This window comes from Eurosta solidaginis, chromosome 2, assembly GCF_040869045.1.
Source record: "Eurosta solidaginis isolate ZX-2024a chromosome 2, ASM4086904v1, whole genome shotgun sequence".
Classification (NCBI taxonomy): Eukaryota; Metazoa; Arthropoda; class Insecta; order Diptera; family Tephritidae; genus Eurosta; species Eurosta solidaginis.
Window position 1 is genome coordinate 244,810,878 of NC_090320.1, and position 19,770 is coordinate 244,830,647.

A 19,770-nucleotide genomic window follows, 5' to 3' on the forward strand; every position below is an offset into this window, starting at 1 on the left:
GTTTTAACCACACAACAGTTTTTATGCTATAACCGTATTAAATTAAAATGTCGTGTTAATCGATAGTTTCAACTCGAAGTGTAATAAAGCTCAAATTTAGTCAGCAATTTATTTTCTGTAGATAAATTTAAAATTATGAAAAATATTTAAGCTAAATACAATAATTACACTGCCTCTTAGAACTCTCAACAAATTATTTGATTATTTTCCGTATTTTAACGAATGTAATTAGTTTTTAAACAGAAAAAATATATATTTTCTTTTAATAAAATAATAAAGCGAGAAGCGGAGTAAATAAAATGTGATCAGTTGCTAAAGGGCTGGGTGGCGTGCCAAACCTCCGTGCACTTTTTTACTTTCACACGTTTAATATTACGTATGAAGGTAGGCAATTGCGTGCGTAATTTCGTTTTAGAGACACATTCGCTCATTATGATAAGTTAGCGTGATACCTTTCTCACAAGAGCTAGTAGATACCATGTATTTCGACGATTGGTTAGCTGTATGCCAGTAGGTTTACATATGTACCTAGCCACCACAACTTCGGTAACGCTGTGGTGGATTATGTAAAGTTGAGAGTCCTCGGGAATATCAGTTATTTTGACTCCTCAAGAAGTTTTTTTTGTATCTGAACAATTATTAAGGTCCATTTATACGTGATCGTGTAGTATCGCGTGGAATTCACCCCATTTCAAACACGCTTAACATTACAAACGCTCGTTCATTGACCCAGGTAACTACCATAAGTTCATTCGCTTTCACTAAGTCACCTAATGCATTAATGCGTCATACCAAACTGCTCAAGCGGGAATCATATTGACAATATGTAGGTCAATAATTTGCTGACAAGCATTCCTAACTATTGAGTCATGCACCTTTAGTATGTAAATATTAATGTAAGTATGTATATAGGTTAAGAACTTCTTCATAAATAGTAATGAATTTCGTCAATAAAGAACAATTGCAACAATTGCGATCCAACGCTACTCATCAGCGTTCGGCTCTTAAATCATTTTTGTTCAACTTTATTCTACAATCGTAATATTTCCACTTATTTCAAATATACTTTAAGTTATGCCAATGAAATGTCAAATGCTTAAACCAGGTAGGTAAAACCAAAGAAATGTTGTGTTTATTTGTGAAAAAAAAAATATAATAAAAACAAAACAGCAAAAGATTTTATGAAATTTGCTTTGTAACGGTTCCTTTTTCCTACATAGGTGATTAGTGGAATACATATAAAGTTAAGCAAAGTACAAATGTCTTTAACTTACACTGTAAACAGCCAACAATTGCAATGCCAAAACGTAAAAACCACTTAATGTGCCACCCTTTGTTAAATTGCGTATAAACTTTAATCAATTTATAAACAAGTCCCAGGGGCAATCTTTAAGTGTTTGTGGTATTAATCTGGAAAACCCATGTTTCTCACACGGCCTATTGTATGTTGCCTGTTCCCGTGTTGGAAAACCATAAAATTTGTTTGTATATGCGCCAGGTAATCAAACAAAAAACATCGTATATTACAAAGCACTACAATAATAATAAAACTGATTTTTGTTAATCATTATGATTCACATGATTAACAATAAAGCGATTACTTATAAATGTTTATATCTGTTTATTTAATTATTTTTTATTCACAACGCCCTATAACCACGGTAACGGTATGTAGAGGAGAGTTTTTTGGCCCGACTATAAAGTAGGTAGGAACAAAAAACTGCCGCATTACAAATATTTTTGACAGAACGAAGTCAGTCGGGTCCGCTAGTAAAACAATAAAATTCATTAAATAGTAATAAACGCTTTTGTATTCACATCGTTGGAATTGTATACGGTGCCACAAGTCACCGCAATCATTCACAAAGGGAAAGATTCGAGCGTCTCTGCCTCGCACGAGTACACCGGCCCATGTTGTAAATAGTTTTTAGGAGAACTTGAAATAAATTGCTATTTTTATTTGAAGGTCAAGCCATTTTTAAGAAAACAAGTAAAGTAATCAATCAAATCATAGCCTAATATTAATCGGCGCCCAACGTTGAGCTCGCGACAATCAAAAAGGCCCAACAAGAGAAATCAAATTATACTTTGTACGTTGGATAAAATATAAAGCTAGTTCTCAAACTAGAGGAAATTTTGTTATTTAGTTGCACATCTGCACATCTGTGCAATTACAATGTAATTAATTGACAGTTGACAGAATTTATTGAGCGTAAATTCGTTAATCGATAATGTTTCAACTCGAAGTGTTATAAAGCTCAAATTTACTCAGCAATTTATTTTCTGTAGATAAATTTAAAATTGTGAAAAATATTTAAGCTAAATACAACAATTTCATTGCCTCTCAGAACTCGCAACAATTAGATAATTATTATTATTAATTTTAAAGGATGTAATTAGTTTTTAAACACAACCAAAAAAAAAATGTCTTTTAATAAAATAATAAAGCGAGAAGCGGAGTAAATAAAATCACACCTTGTGATCAGTTGCTAAAGGACTGGGTGGCGTGCCAAACCTCCGAGCATTTTTTTACTCTCACACGTTTAATATTACGTATGTAGGTAGGCACTTCCGTGCGTAATTTCGCTTTAAAGACACATTCGCTCATTATAATAAGTCACCTTTCTCACAAGAGCTAGATACCATGTATTTCGACGATTGGTTAGCCGTATGCCAGTAGGTTTACATACCTAGCCACCACAACGCTGTTGTGGATTAGATAGAGTTGAGAGTCCTCGGGAAAATCAGTTATTTTGACTCTTCAAGAATCTTCAACAAGAACTCCCAACAAATAAATGAGTTTTTTTTTGTATCTGAACAATTATTAAGGCCCATTTATACGTGATCTTAATATTTCCACTTATTTCAAATATACTCAAAGTTATGCCAATGAAATGTTAAATGCTTAAACCAGGTAGATAAAACCAAAGAAGTGTTGTATTTATTTTTCGAACAATTTTTTTTTTATAAAAACAAAGAAGTCGAATTAGTAATCAAAGCTCACAGCAAAAGAATTTATGAAATTTGCATTGTAACGGTTTCCTACATAGGTGATTTGTGGTATACAAAAAAGAATACAAAAGTTAAGCAAAGTACAAATGTGTTTAACTTACACAGTATGCTACAAAATTATTAAAGACAACTGCTCTAGTTACCACGGATAGAAATACTTTAAACGCATACAAGTTATCACCAAATATCAGCCTTACTAAAACTGTTACCAAAATTGTCCTTTTTTTCAATTTAAAATAAGCCTAATATTTATTGGCGACTAACGTTGAGCCGATGGTAACTAAAAGTACTTTACAGGAGAAATCGAACCATGGATGGTTACAAAATTGTGCATATGTATGTAAAATATGTACATATCGAGCCATTACCGCCAAAATAATGTATCCCGCACCATAATCGATTTTTCTTTTGTTATCGAAATCGATAGTTCAAGATCATTTGCATCATCTGTCAAAATTTCATGGCTGTAGATTAAACCGTTATGATTTTATAACAAAAACAATTTTAATGTAAATGCATATGGTGACTTGTTTACATTTTCTTTGAACGCTTGTGTGGGATGCAATTAAATTCCCTTTTAAAATAAATGAAAAGCAAGGGAAAAAAATTAAAAAAAACACAATTTTTTAGACTTTAATTAAAAATAAAGCTTTAGAACAATATGTCGAAGGTATGAATTTGTTTATTTTGCAAAATATGTTTTTGTTTTCAATTATTGGATATTTTTACAGCTCTCCCTGGTACCGTATAGCGATTCAGATGAATCTTTCGTTGATTTAAATGGTTTGGAAAGTTTAAAAGAAGTCGAGGAGGAAACGTGTGTTGGGAAAAGGGGCCACAGAAAGCAAAAGAGAATACCTAAAAGGCTGCAAAAAGATAAGAAAAAAATACGAGTGTTTTGCCCAACCCGTGCTTAAAGAAAAAATGTCCAAATTCGTGTCATGATAAAATTTCTGAAGATGAAAGAGTAAGAATAAATGAACATTTTTGGGGAATCGGCAACAAAATTAGACAGAATCCTTGGCTGTCCTCTTGTGTTAAACAAGTCGTTATTAAAAGGCGATATGGAGAAAGTGACAGAAAAAAGTGCAGCTTTAATTATTTTATCAATATCAATAATAGCAGTTTTAAAGTTTGTCAACAATTTTTATTGAAAACGTTGGACATTTCACAAACGATTTTAATATCCGTAATAAAAAATAGAAGTTCGTATAAAACTTGCCTTGAAAATATAAAAAAGCCAACTGCACACAACAAATCTGAGGAAGCAAGCATATCGCTAGTGAAATCCTTTATAGAACAATTACCAGCGGTTCCTTCACATTATTGCAGGAATAAAAGTACAAAATTATATCTACCTCAAGAATTTCGAAACATAAAAACTGTATATCAGCATTATGTAGACCATTTGAAAACTATTAATAAAGTAAATAGTCAGTTATCGTTAAGAGTATTCCGTAATATTTTTAGAAACAGTTTCAATTTAGGCTTTCATTTACCTAAAAAAGATAAATGTATCGTATGCGAGAATTACAATAATTTAGACACAGAATCCAAAAAGCAATTGCATTCATCAGAAGAGTATCAAATTCATCTAAAGGACAAAGAGAAATGTAAGCAAATATTTTTGGAGGACCAAAAGCTATGCAAAGAGAATCCGGCTTATTTATGTACAAGTTTCGACTTGCAAAAGGTCTTAAATACTCCCTATGGAAAAAGTGTTACTTTGTTCTATTCTATAAAATATTCATTCTACAATGAAAGTTTTTATGAGAGTGGTACAAGAGATGGGTTTTGTTTTTTATGGGGAGAAAAGGATGGTAAACGAGGGTGTAATGAAATTTGCACATCTGTTTTCCAATACCTTAAATTAGTCGATGAAAGAAAAACCCAGTCGATAGTCCATCTTTATTGTGATAGCTGCGCAGGACAGAACAAAAACAGAGCTATGCTTGCGACATTAACCTATTTTGTTGAAAATTCTAATTTTGTGACTAATATAAAAATCACATACTTGTTGCCTGGACACACCATGATGCCTGTTGATTCGATACATAGTACAATTGAATCGTTTATTCGGAATAGGACTATTTGGGCTCCAAGTGAGTGGTACACCATAATATCAAATGCAAGAACTAACCCAAGAAAATATAATTGTATTGAATTAACTAACAGTGATTTTAAAGACTGGAAGACATTTTCACAGGCGTTACTTCCAAATTCAGTGAAAATTCAATTTACAAAATTACAATTGGAAAAAAATAATCCAAATATTACTCTTAAATATGGCTACTTTGATGAATCTGAAACCATAAATTATGATCTAGATTCAATTCCACGATCCAGACGAAACTCCAAAATAGTTTGTGAGGGACCTACTCAATTATATGATGATATATGATACATTTCTTCTGCTAAATATAAGGATTTGAAAACGCTTTGCGATAGAAAAACTTTACCCGTAAAATTCCAACACGAGTATTTAAATTTAAAATGGGATGGATCTGTTAAAGATTTGCTACCTGAAACTGATCAGGAAGATAGTATTTAGCGTTCTTTATATATTTTTATCTATCGTTATTCAAGTTTACAAGATTTTAATATGAATAACATTACTTTGTTAACAGAAAACTTTAAATATATGAATTACATTACTTTATTTTTGTTTTATCGAATATACTATGAAATGTATACATTTTTTTTTTTTAAATCAAATGTAATTTAATTTTAAGGACTAAGTAAAAAATTAAATAAAAAAAAAAACGGGAAGTCACTTCCTTAAAATAAATTTTTGTGTAACCCACACACTTTTTTAATAATAGGTTGCCAAAAGGAAAGCAAAAAAATGTATCCCACAAAAACAACCGTTATGATGCAAATATCTATTTAAAATTATTAAAATTAAATGTATTACACAAAAAAATATTAACATTATAAATTTTAAAATAATGGCTTTATTCAAACTGATTTAATTTAAAAAAAAAACCTTCCCCTGTAAAATTTCGAGTTTGTGGGCTACAGTTTTTCGGCGGTTATGGCTCGATATGTATGCAACTTTGTAACAACTATGTACTGTAGAAATTGCCGTGACAGTGGGGAAAATTCCAGCAGTGATACATCGAGTGATGACAGTATCCAACAAGACAAACATGTGAGTGCTACCAATTTTAATAATAACGTCAAACTGGAACTACGACAGAATAGAATTCACCTGCCACCGGAGAGATTTTGATAACTTTTGAGGAATGCTTCAATCTACCCCATACCTCGCAACATGATGCCTGTTCGCCATTTAAATATTATAGAAAGTTGTTGACGGATGAAATCTTGGATATTGTTGCTGAAGAGACAAATAAAAATGCTAATAATTAAATACGTGGGATCAGTATCCGCAGCAACAGTAGGATGAATCAGTGGAAGGACACTGATCGCAAGGAGGTCATGGAGTTTCTTGCAATAGTCATGTATATGGGTATGATCAAATATACTTCAATGGAGGACTATTGGAAAGCAACTACCTTGTTCAAAAATCAATTCGTCCCAGACGTTATGACTCACAACCTGTTCCAGATATTGCTAAAATTCATTCCCTTCGCAGATAACGCCCAGTCGTCAGAAATAGTGTCAAAAACTTTTAAAGTTGACAAACTAACTAAGACAAAGCTAACTTTTCTTATAAAATAAATTTGCATCTTTCTTAAACCTCTTTCGGTTTAGGCACTAGCCCCTAAATTATAGGAGCCTAGGCGTGTATCACCGGTGATACATTGGCAAATGGGGGTAGTTTTCTGTTGTGATCACCGGTGATACACTGGCAACTGGGGGTAGTTTTTTGTTGTGATCACCGGTGATACACTGGCAGTCAACGTGTTAAAAATATTGGGGCAACTTAACGGCTGCCTGGTGAAAGGCAATAGCAATATTGAACTACAAAGAAATATTTTTTTTTATAAATAGAAAGAGTACTATTATCTATCCATATTTAATAGGTGGGAAAAATTCTTTGTATCAAGTTCCCCAGGCGCACAACTGCACTTATTTAAAATCGAAAAAAACATTTTTGAATGGCGACCTTGCGCCGAGCCGCAGAAAATGCGCGGGAAAAGCCTAAAACAAGGCAGAACTCACATAAAATACTTTTTATAAAAGTCTAGGGTCCTGATAGCTTAGCAACATACATTGTTCACGTGACATTGCAAGAAAATTTAATACAAAAAACATGAATTTGCTTAATAACCAAAAAATACATATTTTATTAAATTCATTAAATATTATTAAACGCTTCTGTATTCACATCGGTGGAATTGTGTACGGCGCCACAAATCAGCGCAATCATTCACAAAGGGAAAGATTCGAGCGTCTCCGGCTCGCGCGGTTACACCGGCTCGAACAACCATGTTGTAAATAGTTTTTAGGAGAACTTGAAATAAATTGATATTTTTATTTGAAGGCCAAGCCATTTTTTAAGAAAACAAGTAAAGTAATCAATCAAATCATAGCCTAATATTAATCGGCGCCAAACGCTGGGCTCGCGAGAATCAAAAGGCCCAACAAGAGAAATCAAATTATACTTTGTACATTGGATAAAATATAAAGCTAGTTCTCAAACTAGAGGCAAGTTTGTTATTTATTGGACGAAAGAGGTATATAAATTTGAAGGCCTAAATGGCTTGGCCAGAAACTTTGAAAAAGAATTAAACAGTTAAGAAAATTATGGAAGTTAATAGGAATGAACAGGGAACCAACACTAGCAGACGTAAAAAATCCTACAACTACGGAAGAAGAAATAGCTAGATTGATTAGGGTGGTCTTCCCTAATAGGGATTATAATTAAAATTATAATAGCTTTGAAAAAATAATGTTGTCTATGAATAAATAAAAAATAATACAAAAAAAAATTTATATAACGAGTTAATCTTTTAACCCATTTTTGGCCAACGGTCAATTTTTCGACCACCATTTTTAGAGGTCCATATCTCTCAAAACAAATGTTGATTTTCTGATCTGTTTACAGGGTTAGTAAATTTGGATTATTGGCGGCGCCGTGAGTATAGATATTTTTGAAAAAATGCTTGAATTAAAATTTTAATGATAGGAAGAAAATATACATATTTTTAACAGTTTTTTGTTTAAAGAAAAAATATTAGAAGACAAATGTTAAAAGTAATTAACACCAACATCTCGGGAAGATAAAATATGAGGCTGTAAGAATAAAAAAATTTCCACTTTAATTTTGCCAATTTTCTAACTCTTTCAAGAACGTAAATTTCAGTAGTCGAAAAATCGACCGCTGGCCAGAAATCGTCAAGTAGGTTTAAAAAAATTCAAAGCAGTATTCGTTTTATTCATTGTATAAATGCAAACTAGTATCATCTGAATTATGAAAATGTATAAGGTTTTGGTTTAGCCCTATTTAAAGTTCTCCTGTTTTAGTAAAAGTCTGGCAACTCCCGTGGCTTTGCAATACTTTTTTATCATATATTTGTCTCCCTCTATCCATCGCTACTTAAATTTTGAAAAGGGTATTCCCCGGATTGCTTTGCTTTGATTTTGGTCAATTCATTTTTTAAAATTGTGCGGTCAATAGGCGAATACAATGCCGGTTCGTAAACCAATAAAAATTAGTGAAATTATGGCCATTTTAAATGAGCCATGTTCAGACCATGAGGAGGATCAAGCTGTATCGAACGCAAAGGAGGTCGACATTGTATACATTCCACCGCCTGATGTGGAATGCATGACGGACGAAGAAGACTTGGATGATGACCTGATAAATATTAACGACGACAATAATGATTACCTCAATGAAATAGCAGGCACAGTTGAGCTACAATACTCAGAAGCAGCGAATATTCCAAATGCAGGTAACGATCTGGGTGACGCAGAAAATCCATCAACATCCAATGCATGTGGCGGATTTGAGAAAAAATCCGATTTTGGACTTCCGGTTTGGCGAAAGACTAGAAATTTTCAATACACAAGAAGGCCAATAAATGTAGAGTCACAAAATGCAAGATATTTTTGCTGAAATTGGTAAGAACCGTCTCACTTTGTCAACAACATTACTATCTATTATTTTGGTACGTATATTTCATCTCCTTTTTTGCAGGCTCTAAATCTCCCTATTGTCTATTTGCATTGTTTTTTGATGAAAAAGTTATCGATGAGATTACAAATTTTACAAATGAATATGCCAATCAACACAATACTTCAATTGATGTCACGCCATTCGAAATACATAGATTTATTGGTATTTTGTATCTTTCGGGGTACCATACTTTGCCTCACATTGACCATTATTGGTCTGTTCGACCCGACATGGGGATTCCGATAGTGAAACAAGCGATTAGTCGTAATCGCTTTAAAAAAATTAAACATCTCTCAAATAACAACACTTTAAATACAGCAGATCGATTTGCAAAGGTTCGCCCTATTACCGATGCTCTCAACGAAAGATTTATGCAATTTGGAGTCTTTAGTCATATTCTTTCTATCGACGAACAGATGATTCCGTACTTTGGTCGCCACTCTTGTAAGATGTTTATCAAAGGAAAGCCGATCAGGTTTGGATTTAAGTCGTAGTGTTATGCTCAGAAAGTGGATATTTATATTCCAGCTCATTTTACGGCGGCGCAGCAACTGCTCACAATCTGGATATAGGTCTAGGCGCGCAAACTGTCTTAGATTTGTTTTCTAACGTATCTGACCCTGAGTGCCACATTATTTTCTTCAATAATTTTTTTCTTCTTATCACCTTATGTGTCTTTAGAATGAGCGTCGATTCTTTGCAACTGGCACTATACGTGAAAATAGAATGGGAAAACCACCGCTAAGATGTTTAAAAAAAGACAAGCGCGGGGCATTTGACCAGCTACTCGATAGTAATCAAGAAATATTGACTGTCCGTTGGAACGACAATGCTCTTGTCAATGTTATAACCAATAACTCGAGTGTGGAGCCAATTGTTTATGCTAAAAGATTGTTTATGCCTACGGGCCAAAACATAAATATTTGCGGCAGCCCTAGGAACATAAATGTTTTCGGCAGCCTTACTATGCATTCTGTTAATCTTATGTTAACAGCAACTGTTTGACTACTTTTGTCAAACAGTTAACTACAATAATCGTTCGATCTTACCATTTCGCGAGTTAGAGGATTTTATGAAAAAGAAGGCTTTTTCACTTCTTTTGCGATCACAGAAACGATAAGCAGCAAACTCCAGCCACCACGATTCACGTAAGTAACAATAAAATTATATACTTATAAATATACACATGTGCATATACATATACACGCAAACACATTACAATATAATATTGTAAGTAATTAAACAATTTTGCATATTTAATTAATTAAATAAATAATATTATAACGTGAAAGCTAATACCACATTTTTTGTTTTTTTATTTATCCCGTCGGACGAGCCCAAGGTCTCCTGCTCCCTCGAACAAAGATATTGCCGTAAACAAAAAAAAACTATAACTATATCGCAGCCAAAAGTTATTCAAGAATATAATAAGGGTATGGGTGGTGTAGATCTCCATGACAATGCTGTAGCAAATTATCGTATTTGTATTCGAGGAAAGAAGTGGTGGTGGCCACTATGGACAAACCTTCTTGGTAACGCCATGGCCAATGCGTGGAAGCTGCATTGTATGATTGCAAAAATCCAAAAGACAACCCCACTTTCGCAAGTTAATTTTCGTTCTGAAGTCACAACAAAATTGTTGACTTTTGACAATGAAGAAGAAGGCAGACGTGGACATGAAGGCGGAGACTTAAATCAGCCGTCGAACCTTCCTCGGAGCAACGAAAGGATACATTATGTAATAAAAAGTCTTGAAAAAAAATATCGGCGCTGTAAATTATGCAAGAAACATACTATTTTTACTTGCAAAAAATGCAATATTTACTTACATTGCAAATGCTTTGATGAATTGTTATGGAATCGCCTCTATCATGGAAGCAGTAAGGAAGGCGGTCGGCATGATGTGGTGGTGCACAGTGGCTAGTCATTGTCGGCTGGGGCGGGTCCTTACCAACCTTACTGTTCCTGCGCCATAAACAGAAAAAGTCATATCATGCCTATCAAACTAGCAGCTGTCAAATTCAAAAAAACCGACAGAAGCGCAGAGACCGACTCAAAACGCTTATCAATGCAAATTAAAACGACATCCGGTCGAACCGGATGCCACGGACAGACCGTTAACATTCAAAAATTTAAAAATTCAAAAAACAACTGACGCAAAAATAATTACCGAACTGGAAATTACCGGTTACCACAAGTTCAAATCAAAATCAAAAAAAAAAAAAAACGGCTGAAAAATTAAAATACAAATAAAAGGGCATAAAAGGGCCGAATATATAGAGGGGCGCCGCGGTTGGTGTTGCGACGCCCGGTGCTATGCCCACCCTCAAAACCATGGCCACCGACGCACCTGAATTTCGGTCGCCCCTTACCTGTAACCCTACGTGCCTTCTAAATCGACAAGACTGTCAGCATTCCCATTTTAGAATACACAATTTATTGACAATTCATTTCTATTAACGTATGTAGGCTACTTAAAAAAATACGATAGTGCAGGTTTCTTAACCAGGGGGCTACAGCATAGGCTCCAAAGCCAAAACAAGGCCGCTTATAGCATCGTCCCAAGACAAATTCAGAACGAGAAAAAAAATGTTGAACTACGAATAGCTATTTTCACTATGAAACTGTATGTAAGTGTGTGTACTGTATAATGTGAGAGAAAAAAAAAACGATCCAACAGTTCACATTCTATTGGGACGAAATCGAAAACGAAACCTAATATGAATACTTAAGTCTGGCTAAGCTTGTTCTGTTGGGGGTTTTTTTCCTCTTACTTTTGCTCGTAATACTTCAAATTATACATATATTTATGTCTTTTTTTTTTTTTTTTTTGATTGTCTCATGCCTACAGACAAAAGACTTCTGCGGACGAGGAGGAGATAAAAAGCGCAGAGCACTATCTGTGCCACTGTCCCGCACTGTCAAAAAACAGGTACCGGTGCATCCACAGACACTCCTTTGGGTGCCTTGCGGAGCTTGAATCTGCAAACACAAACGACATCTTGGGTTTCATCAGGCAAACGCGCTGGTTTAGTGTAGAGAAATAGGAAACAGGGGCCCCGCGTGGTAGCACAACGGCCTACGTGAGTCTCCGCTTGGACAGCGGCGGCAGCTACTTCAACCTAACCTAACCTACATGGCGATCCTGCCAGGAATGTACAATTGGCGCCAAATAACCCAACGAAGATTAGTTGACTACTTTTCCAAGTGAAATAAAGTTTAAACATAGTCGACAATATTTTATAGCATTGAAATTATATAATACATCAACGTTTGATTGGAATATAATCCTCTAACCCACGAGTTTTCCTTGTTCTTTTCAACAACTGCAACAACCGCAAGGCTGCCCAGCGAACGGCAGGAGTCGCTCTATCTATTCTACGTAGAGGCATCCTAAGTGGTAGGAATAATACCGAATATGACCAGAGTTTAAAATTGCTTGAATATTTTTTACAGCAATGATTTTGTTCCTGCTTGGGCTGTGTAAAGTAAACAGCGATAGTGCAAGCACACGCATTATACTGCAGCACGAACTTATTGTTTATTGCTTGGACTATGAAATAAACGAACAGCATAAGCGACAGCAGCTTTCTCTGCTGCAGCAGGATTCAGTTGCTGTAGCTTGAATTTTGTAAAAGAAAAAGCAAAGGCAATGCAGACTTATTTTCCTGTGAATTTGATTTTGCGGCTGCGAAGCTGATGACCGGTAAATTAGAATTTGATGACAAAATGTTTTCTTTTTCGGCTAGTTTTGTTTAGTCAACAAGTGTCGCGTCCAACAGAGTTGTTAAAATGAGTGAAAAAAATGTAGAAGTATGGAAATATTTTAAAAATAATATTAATGATGGGATCGGAAGTTGTTGCATATGCAGTGCTCGGTTGAAAAACAACAGAGTTTTTAACTTAAAAGCGCATATAAAAAACGTGCACAAAATAAGTACAAATGACGACTTAAGCCCAAACGCGTCGAGTAGTGTTCCACCAATAATGCGTAAGAAAAAAATAAAGATTGAAGTCAATAAAAAACATATTTTTCGGTCATATGTTGGGCTTGTGACAGAAAATAGTGTGCCATTTAATCTTTTGAACGCGCCAAACTTGCGAGCATTTGTTGATCCGATTTGCGAAGGACTCTCAGCAAGCCTTGGTAAAAAGATTTGTTTAAATGCAGATAATTGCAAAAAAACATTAAAATTAGTTGCCGAAAACATTAAAAAAGATATTTCAAGTGAAGTTAGAAACCGGCTGGTTTCATTGAAAATTGACAGTGCTACGAGATTATCGCGCAATATTTTTGGCATCAGTGTGCAATTTATCAAAAACAATGAAATAAATTCGAGAATGTTGGGAATGGTGAATTTGAAGGGAGTCGGTTCAACCACATCCAGAAACTTATCGATTGAAATACTTAAAACTTTAAGTAAATATAATATTTTATTGAACCAAGTAGTATCCATTACTTCTGACAATGGTACCAATATGATAAAAGCTACGAAAATACTGTCGCATTGTATTTCTATAGATGATTGCAATGAAGATGATGTAGCGTCATGTAGTGCCAGCCAACTAAAAACTAAAATAAAACTAAAAACTAAAATAGCTGGCATCACCCCCACATGCAACCATGCATGTATGCACTTGATGTTACTGGGTGAGAGAGTAGAATGACGGAGAGAATTCTGATTGGCTGAATCTTCCGTTACTCGACTCTATCACGCCACTGCATCATGCGATTTTACCGCTATGCACTTTTGGCATAGCGGCAGGGCCGCTTTGAAGCTTCAGCTTTTTTCCACAGTTGGCAGTTTGAAATGAGCCGGTGAACGCGTCACTTAAGCGCGCATTAAAGAAATAAGTGAAAAAAGAAATTACCAGTAAAAGTGAGTTTTTTTTATAATTGACTAAAGAAAGAAAAGAGTGTGTGTTTAACTAAAGAAACGATAACTAAAGAAATTTTAAATAAAACAAACTAAACCGAAAGAAATTAAAAATAGTTTTATTGCGGGTGTGTGTCGGTGCGCTGGGGGCTGCAAGCCCAAAGTTGAGTGGCATCAGCATGCCACTTTACATGGCGACCGTGACGATTCGTTCCTATGTGACGAAATTATAAGATCACATCGAAATACAATTGCAAAAAAAAGAGCAATTGAAAAATGGGTAAATCAACAAAGTATACAAAAAATTACATACATGAAGATCAAAAAAAAATGCAACGTAACGAAAAAAAAGCATTTTTCTATAAAACCAAAACTTTGAATTGAAAAAATTTATAATTTTTAACGATATATGTACATATTTTTATGTGCTGGTGCGTACAGCCGCTCAAAAAGTCAGTCTCATAAAATAACGGCACTAAAGCCGTAAAATCACCTGTAAAACATAAAACAGCGGCAGTAAAGCCGAAAAATCATCTTTAAAGCATTAATAAGCGCAATTAAATAATGGCACTTAAGCAAAATCAGCGTATATCACGGTAGCAGCAGAAGAGGAAAAAGGAAGGCGGAACAGCAGGCAGAGCAGCCGCAGCATAGCAATTCAGAGGAGCGCAATAAAGTACAGTCATGTACACATGTATGTATGCATAAAGGTTTATTTTAATATATGTATGTATGTATATCGAATTGATTTTGCCATTACAAAAAAAAAAAAAAAAAAAAATTCGCTTTAATAACTTTCTGAATTCTACACTTTACAAAAAAGTTACCATTATTTAATTACAATTTCAGATATTATTGAAATCGAAATATAAATTAAACAATTTCATGTAACTTTATTTAGCTAAATAACATTTTAAATAATTTCATATTAAAACTAAAAATTCTAAACTTCTGTTTTTCCAAGTCAAAAAGTTGCAATAGTTTTTCGTATTTTTCGTAATTTCACAGTTAAGATATTCATAAACAGTTCTCCCAACGCTTATAAAATTGTTTTTTTGGGAAAATTAAAATATTAAAACATTATTATATAAAGCTAACGCTATTATATTATTATCACAGCAAATCTGTTTGTAAGCCTCTTTAAATCAAAAAAAAATTATTATTTTTATAATAAAATCGTCCTCTGATATGCCAGGAAATGAAATTTTTGCCTTCATATACAAAAATTGAATTTAACTTGGAAACAATAAAATATTTTCATTCATTTCGTTCGATTGCTATAGGAATTATAGAAACATTTTGGAAATTTTATTAAAAGCGGTGAGTCCGTGATATAATATACGTTATACTTTTCATACCTTCAATATAAAGCGATGTGGTCGTAAACATCGCCGTATATTCTGAAAAATTTTGGTTAGGCTTGTGAAAACAAGTGCGGTTTTTTTATATTTTTTTCCAATAGTCCGGAAAAAAAATATACCAGCCTGTTTCGGTTTTTCACAAAATAAACAAAACCGGAACACGCTTGCCTATTTCCTTTTGCAAAGCCCATTCTGGGGGGCGAGAAACCACAGACCAAGTGTCCTTTTTAGGACAGCCTGTCCATTGGTTAGCTAGCGGGGCTAACCTAGTGGGGGACAGTCGGTAAGTCCGACTAAGTTCGGCACGGAAGGGGGGTAGGCATTTCTCTAGCCTATAATTTAGAGAAAATCCGCAGACCGGATGTTCCTTTGTTTTCAAAAAAAACAAATTATATAATTTTCTTAACCAGACTTACAATTTTATAAAATTCATACCAAACGCGACAAATATTAACAGGATTTTCAAATAATACTCGGATTTACAAAATTCTTACCTGATTTACAAAATTTTTTTCTTTTAAAATAATTTTCAATAAAATTACCCTGTTTCAAACACATGTCCGATTCTGAGGGCAATTCCAGCGATAAATCAAACTCTAAAGGAAGGTGTTCACTAGCTCGTCAAGAAGATTTTTTAGGATTTAATGACTCAGATATCGCAGAAAATAATACTTCAAATTTTCAGTCAGTAACTAATATTATAAACACTCAGCCTTCAGCAAATTCGTCTAATAATTCAGACAACCTACTAACTAGCACTTCCAATTTTCAGTCAGGAACTGACTTTTCCAATTCTCACTCTACTTCAAATTCTTCTAATTTGCCTTCAACAAATAATTCTTCAGATTTACAATCGAATAACAATATTTCAATCATGGCAACCTCAGAACAGAAAAAGGTGTTCATTACCAGTTGCGCCTCAATTATTAGGGACAACTACAGCGGCGATCCACTGGCATTAGAATCTTTTATCGACAAAATAAAATTAATTGAAGTCTTCTCAGATGAAAATTTAAATAGTACTTTTATTGCATTTTTGAAATCCAAACTTGAGGGAAAAGCACGCGAAGCATTACCAACCGTAATAAATTCAGTCGATGACATAAAGACTGCCTTGAGAAATAGAATAAAACCCGACAATTCGAAAGTTGTTTCTGGTAAAATCGCGTCTTTACATGTCATCAATAATAACTACTCAGACTTTGCTAAGCGCGTTGAAGAACTATCCGACGCATTGGAACGTTCTTTGATTATTGAAGGTATGACACAAGCCAAGGCACATGAAATGGCCGTAGAGCAAACAGTGAATGTGTGCAGGTTGAACACTCGTTCAGAATTGGTCAAATCCATCCTGGCTTCAACTACCTTCAGTGATTCAAAAGACGTAGTTGCAAAAATGATAGTCGAACGTAATAATGAGGTAAAAGAAAGACAAGTAGTAGCATTCCGTACTCGTGGTAATTGGCAAAATAGTTTTCGAGGAAATTATAGAGGTAATAATTTCAATAATAGGTACAACAATCCAAATGCAAGATTCAACAATAACAATAGAAATAATTACAACAATAATAATTACGGGTACACTAATTCTAATAGAGGTAATAATGACAGATATAGCACTAATAGAAACAATCAGCCTAGTAGTAGTAACAATAATGCTAATAATAATAGACGTTCAAATTCGCGAAGTAATGCCAATGTACGCGCTTTAAACGTGAACGACCCTCAGGAGCGAACACTGGGGGATCGGAACCACGATTTAGACAATTAAACGAATCTTCTTCAAAAATATTAAAATCCATCTACTGCTTGAACCTTAATTATTCAGATTTTATTGAACTTCAATGTAGCGATTCCTACAAACCATGTACTTTTCTAGTAGATTCTCAAGCAGATATTTCTTTAATCAAAATTTCAAGTTTATCTCAAAATTGTAACTTTAATACTAACGAAATAACAAACATAACAGGCGTAACGCCTGAAACAATTTCAACTTTAGGAACCTTAAAAACCAACTTAATTGCATATAAATCCTTAATACCGCATACTTTACATGTAGTTAACGACGATTTCAATATACCTTCAGACGGAATACTCGGCAAAGACTTTTTAAAATTTAATAAATGCATTATTAATTACGCAAGCGATAGCATAACCATTAATACCGGATTAGATAACGCAAATATACCAATTTTACACGGCACAAGTAACGATTCTTTAGTTATTCCTCCGAGATGTGAAGTTTATCGGTTATTTAAATTACCAAAATGCGATAATCCTGTTTTTGTAGACTCGCAAGAAATCTGTAATGGTGTTTTTACGGCAAAGTGCATTGTTGACACAAATAATCCAGTTATAAAAATTTTAAATATTACTGACGAAGTAAAACATGTCAACAATTGCAATATCGTAACGGAAGATATCACCAACTACAATGTCTACAAAATCAATGAAACTTCAAAAGATCAAAAACGCTTAGAGGAATTAACGAAAATTTTGAAAAATCAAATGCCGGGTTGTGCTCAAAAACAATTACTAGATTTATGCTTAAAATATGCCGATGTATTCGCTTTAAAAACTGATCGTATGACTTTAAATAACTTTTACGAACAAAAGCTACGTTTAACTGATAAAAATCCAGTCTATATAAAAAATTATCGTTTACCATATACACAACGTGAAGAAATTAATAAACAAGTCGAAAATTTAATGCGAAATGATTTAATAGAACCCAGCTTTTCTAATTATAACAGCCCTTTAATTTTGGTGCCGAAAAAGGATCCTACAGGCCAATAGTCTTACCGTATGTGAGTTGATTTCAGAGCAGTCAACAAAAAGCTTATCGCAGACAAATTTCCGTTGGCACGCGTAGACGACATACTCGACAATCTTGGAAGAGCCAAATATTTTTCGACTTTAGATCTTTTTTCTGGTTTTCACCAAATACCACTTCATGTTAATTCTAGAGACGTTACATCTTTCAGTACAGATCGAGGAGCTTTTCGTTGGAAAGTTTTACCTTTCGGTTTAAATATATCACCAAATTCTTTTTCACGTATAATGTCATTAGCATTTTCAGGCATTTCGCCAAATCAAGCTTTTATGTACATTGACGATGTTATCGTCATCGGATGTAGCGAGACACATCACCTCAAAAATTTAGAAAAAGTTTTCGAAACTTGTAGAAAATTCAATTTAAAGTTAAATCCCAACAAATGCAATTTCCTTCGTTCTGAAGTAACTTTTTTAGGCCATAAATGCACCTCCAAAGGCCTGCTGCCAGATGACTCAAAAATAGACGCAATTAAAAAATACAATAAGCCAAAAGACAAAGACGCTGTTAGGCGATTCGTTGCATTTGCAAATTATTATAGGCGTTTTATACCTAACTTTGCGTCACTGGCAGCCCCTTTAAATCGTCTAAATGGAAAAAAATTGAATTTGTTTGGGATGATGCTTGCGAAAATGCTTTCGAAAAATTAAGATTATCATTAATGTCTCCTCAATTATTACAATACCCTGATTTTTCAAAAGAATTTATTATCACTGTAGATGCATCTAAGAGTGGTTGTGGCGCTATATTAAGCCAAAAGCATGGAGATAATGACTTACCGATTTGCTTTGCATCAAAATCTTTCAATAAAGCCGAACAGAAAAAGGCAATCATAGAATTAGAACTTTTAGCAATACATTTTGCTATAAAACATTTTCGGCCGTATGTCTACGGTACACATTTCACGGTAAAATCAGACCATAGACCATTAGTTTATCTATTCAATATGAAAGATCCTTCCTCGAAACTCTCTAGAATCAGATTAGATTTATCAGAATACAATTTTACAATTGAATATATTAAAGGAAAATCGAATGTTATGGCTGATGCTCTTTCGCGTATAAGTATAGACGAGATTAAAGATTCGACAAAACACGTTTTAGCCGTTAAAACGCGATCACAAACTAAACAACAAGAATTACAAAATGAAAAAAAAAGTTTAAATGATACGACCTCTAACGATAATAAAGTACAAGTTTATGATAAATTTTCATACGATTTTTCAAAAAAGATACCGCGAGTAAAATCAACAATACAATATAATAAACATAAGGAGATCTCCAATTTACAAATTTATGCGCATTTAAAACATAAAAAATATAATTTACTTAATATCGTGACTGCTAACGAAATAACGAATTTAGATGAGTTACTTTCGAGGCTGGAAAAAGCAGCCGACAATCACAATATTAAACAATTAGAATGGCCAAAAAATGATATCTTTTTCAATAATTTTTCAATTACGAATTTTAAAATCCGCGGAAATGAAATTTTAAAATCATTACAAATAATATTGACGGACCCTGTAGAGACCGTAACAGACAATGAACAGAAACAAAAACTTATGACAATTTATCACGAAGATCCACTGTTAGGAGG

The 19,770-nt window shown here is 33.9% G+C and overlaps 2 protein-coding genes across 11 annotated transcripts in view; one reads left to right on the forward strand and one right to left on the reverse strand.

Annotated features, from left to right (window-relative positions):
* GramD1B (GRAM domain containing 1B) overlaps positions 1–19,770 on the reverse strand; it is a 344,163-nt gene that overhangs the window by 183,224 nt on the left and 141,169 nt on the right. The gene's annotated exons all lie outside the window — the stretch shown is intronic.
* LOC137240142 (uncharacterized) lies at positions 13,088–14,849 on the forward strand. Its single transcript, XM_067766081.1, has 2 exons — positions 13,088–13,652; positions 14,827–14,849. The coding sequence occupies exons 1-2, from the start codon at positions 13,088–13,090 to the stop codon at positions 14,847–14,849; spliced, it is 588 nt and encodes a 195-aa protein (XP_067622182.1).

Bases quoted from the DNA above. Each gene is read 5' to 3' on its own strand.
- LOC137240142 (XM_067766081.1), top strand. From the start codon at position 13,088: ATGCGTAAGAAAAAAATAAAGATTGAAGTCAATAAAAAACATATTTTT. The intron at 13,653-14,826 runs GTAGTGCCAGCC...TTACAATTTCAG, and splicing joins TGAAGATGATGTAGCGTCAT to ATATTATTGAAATCGAAATA.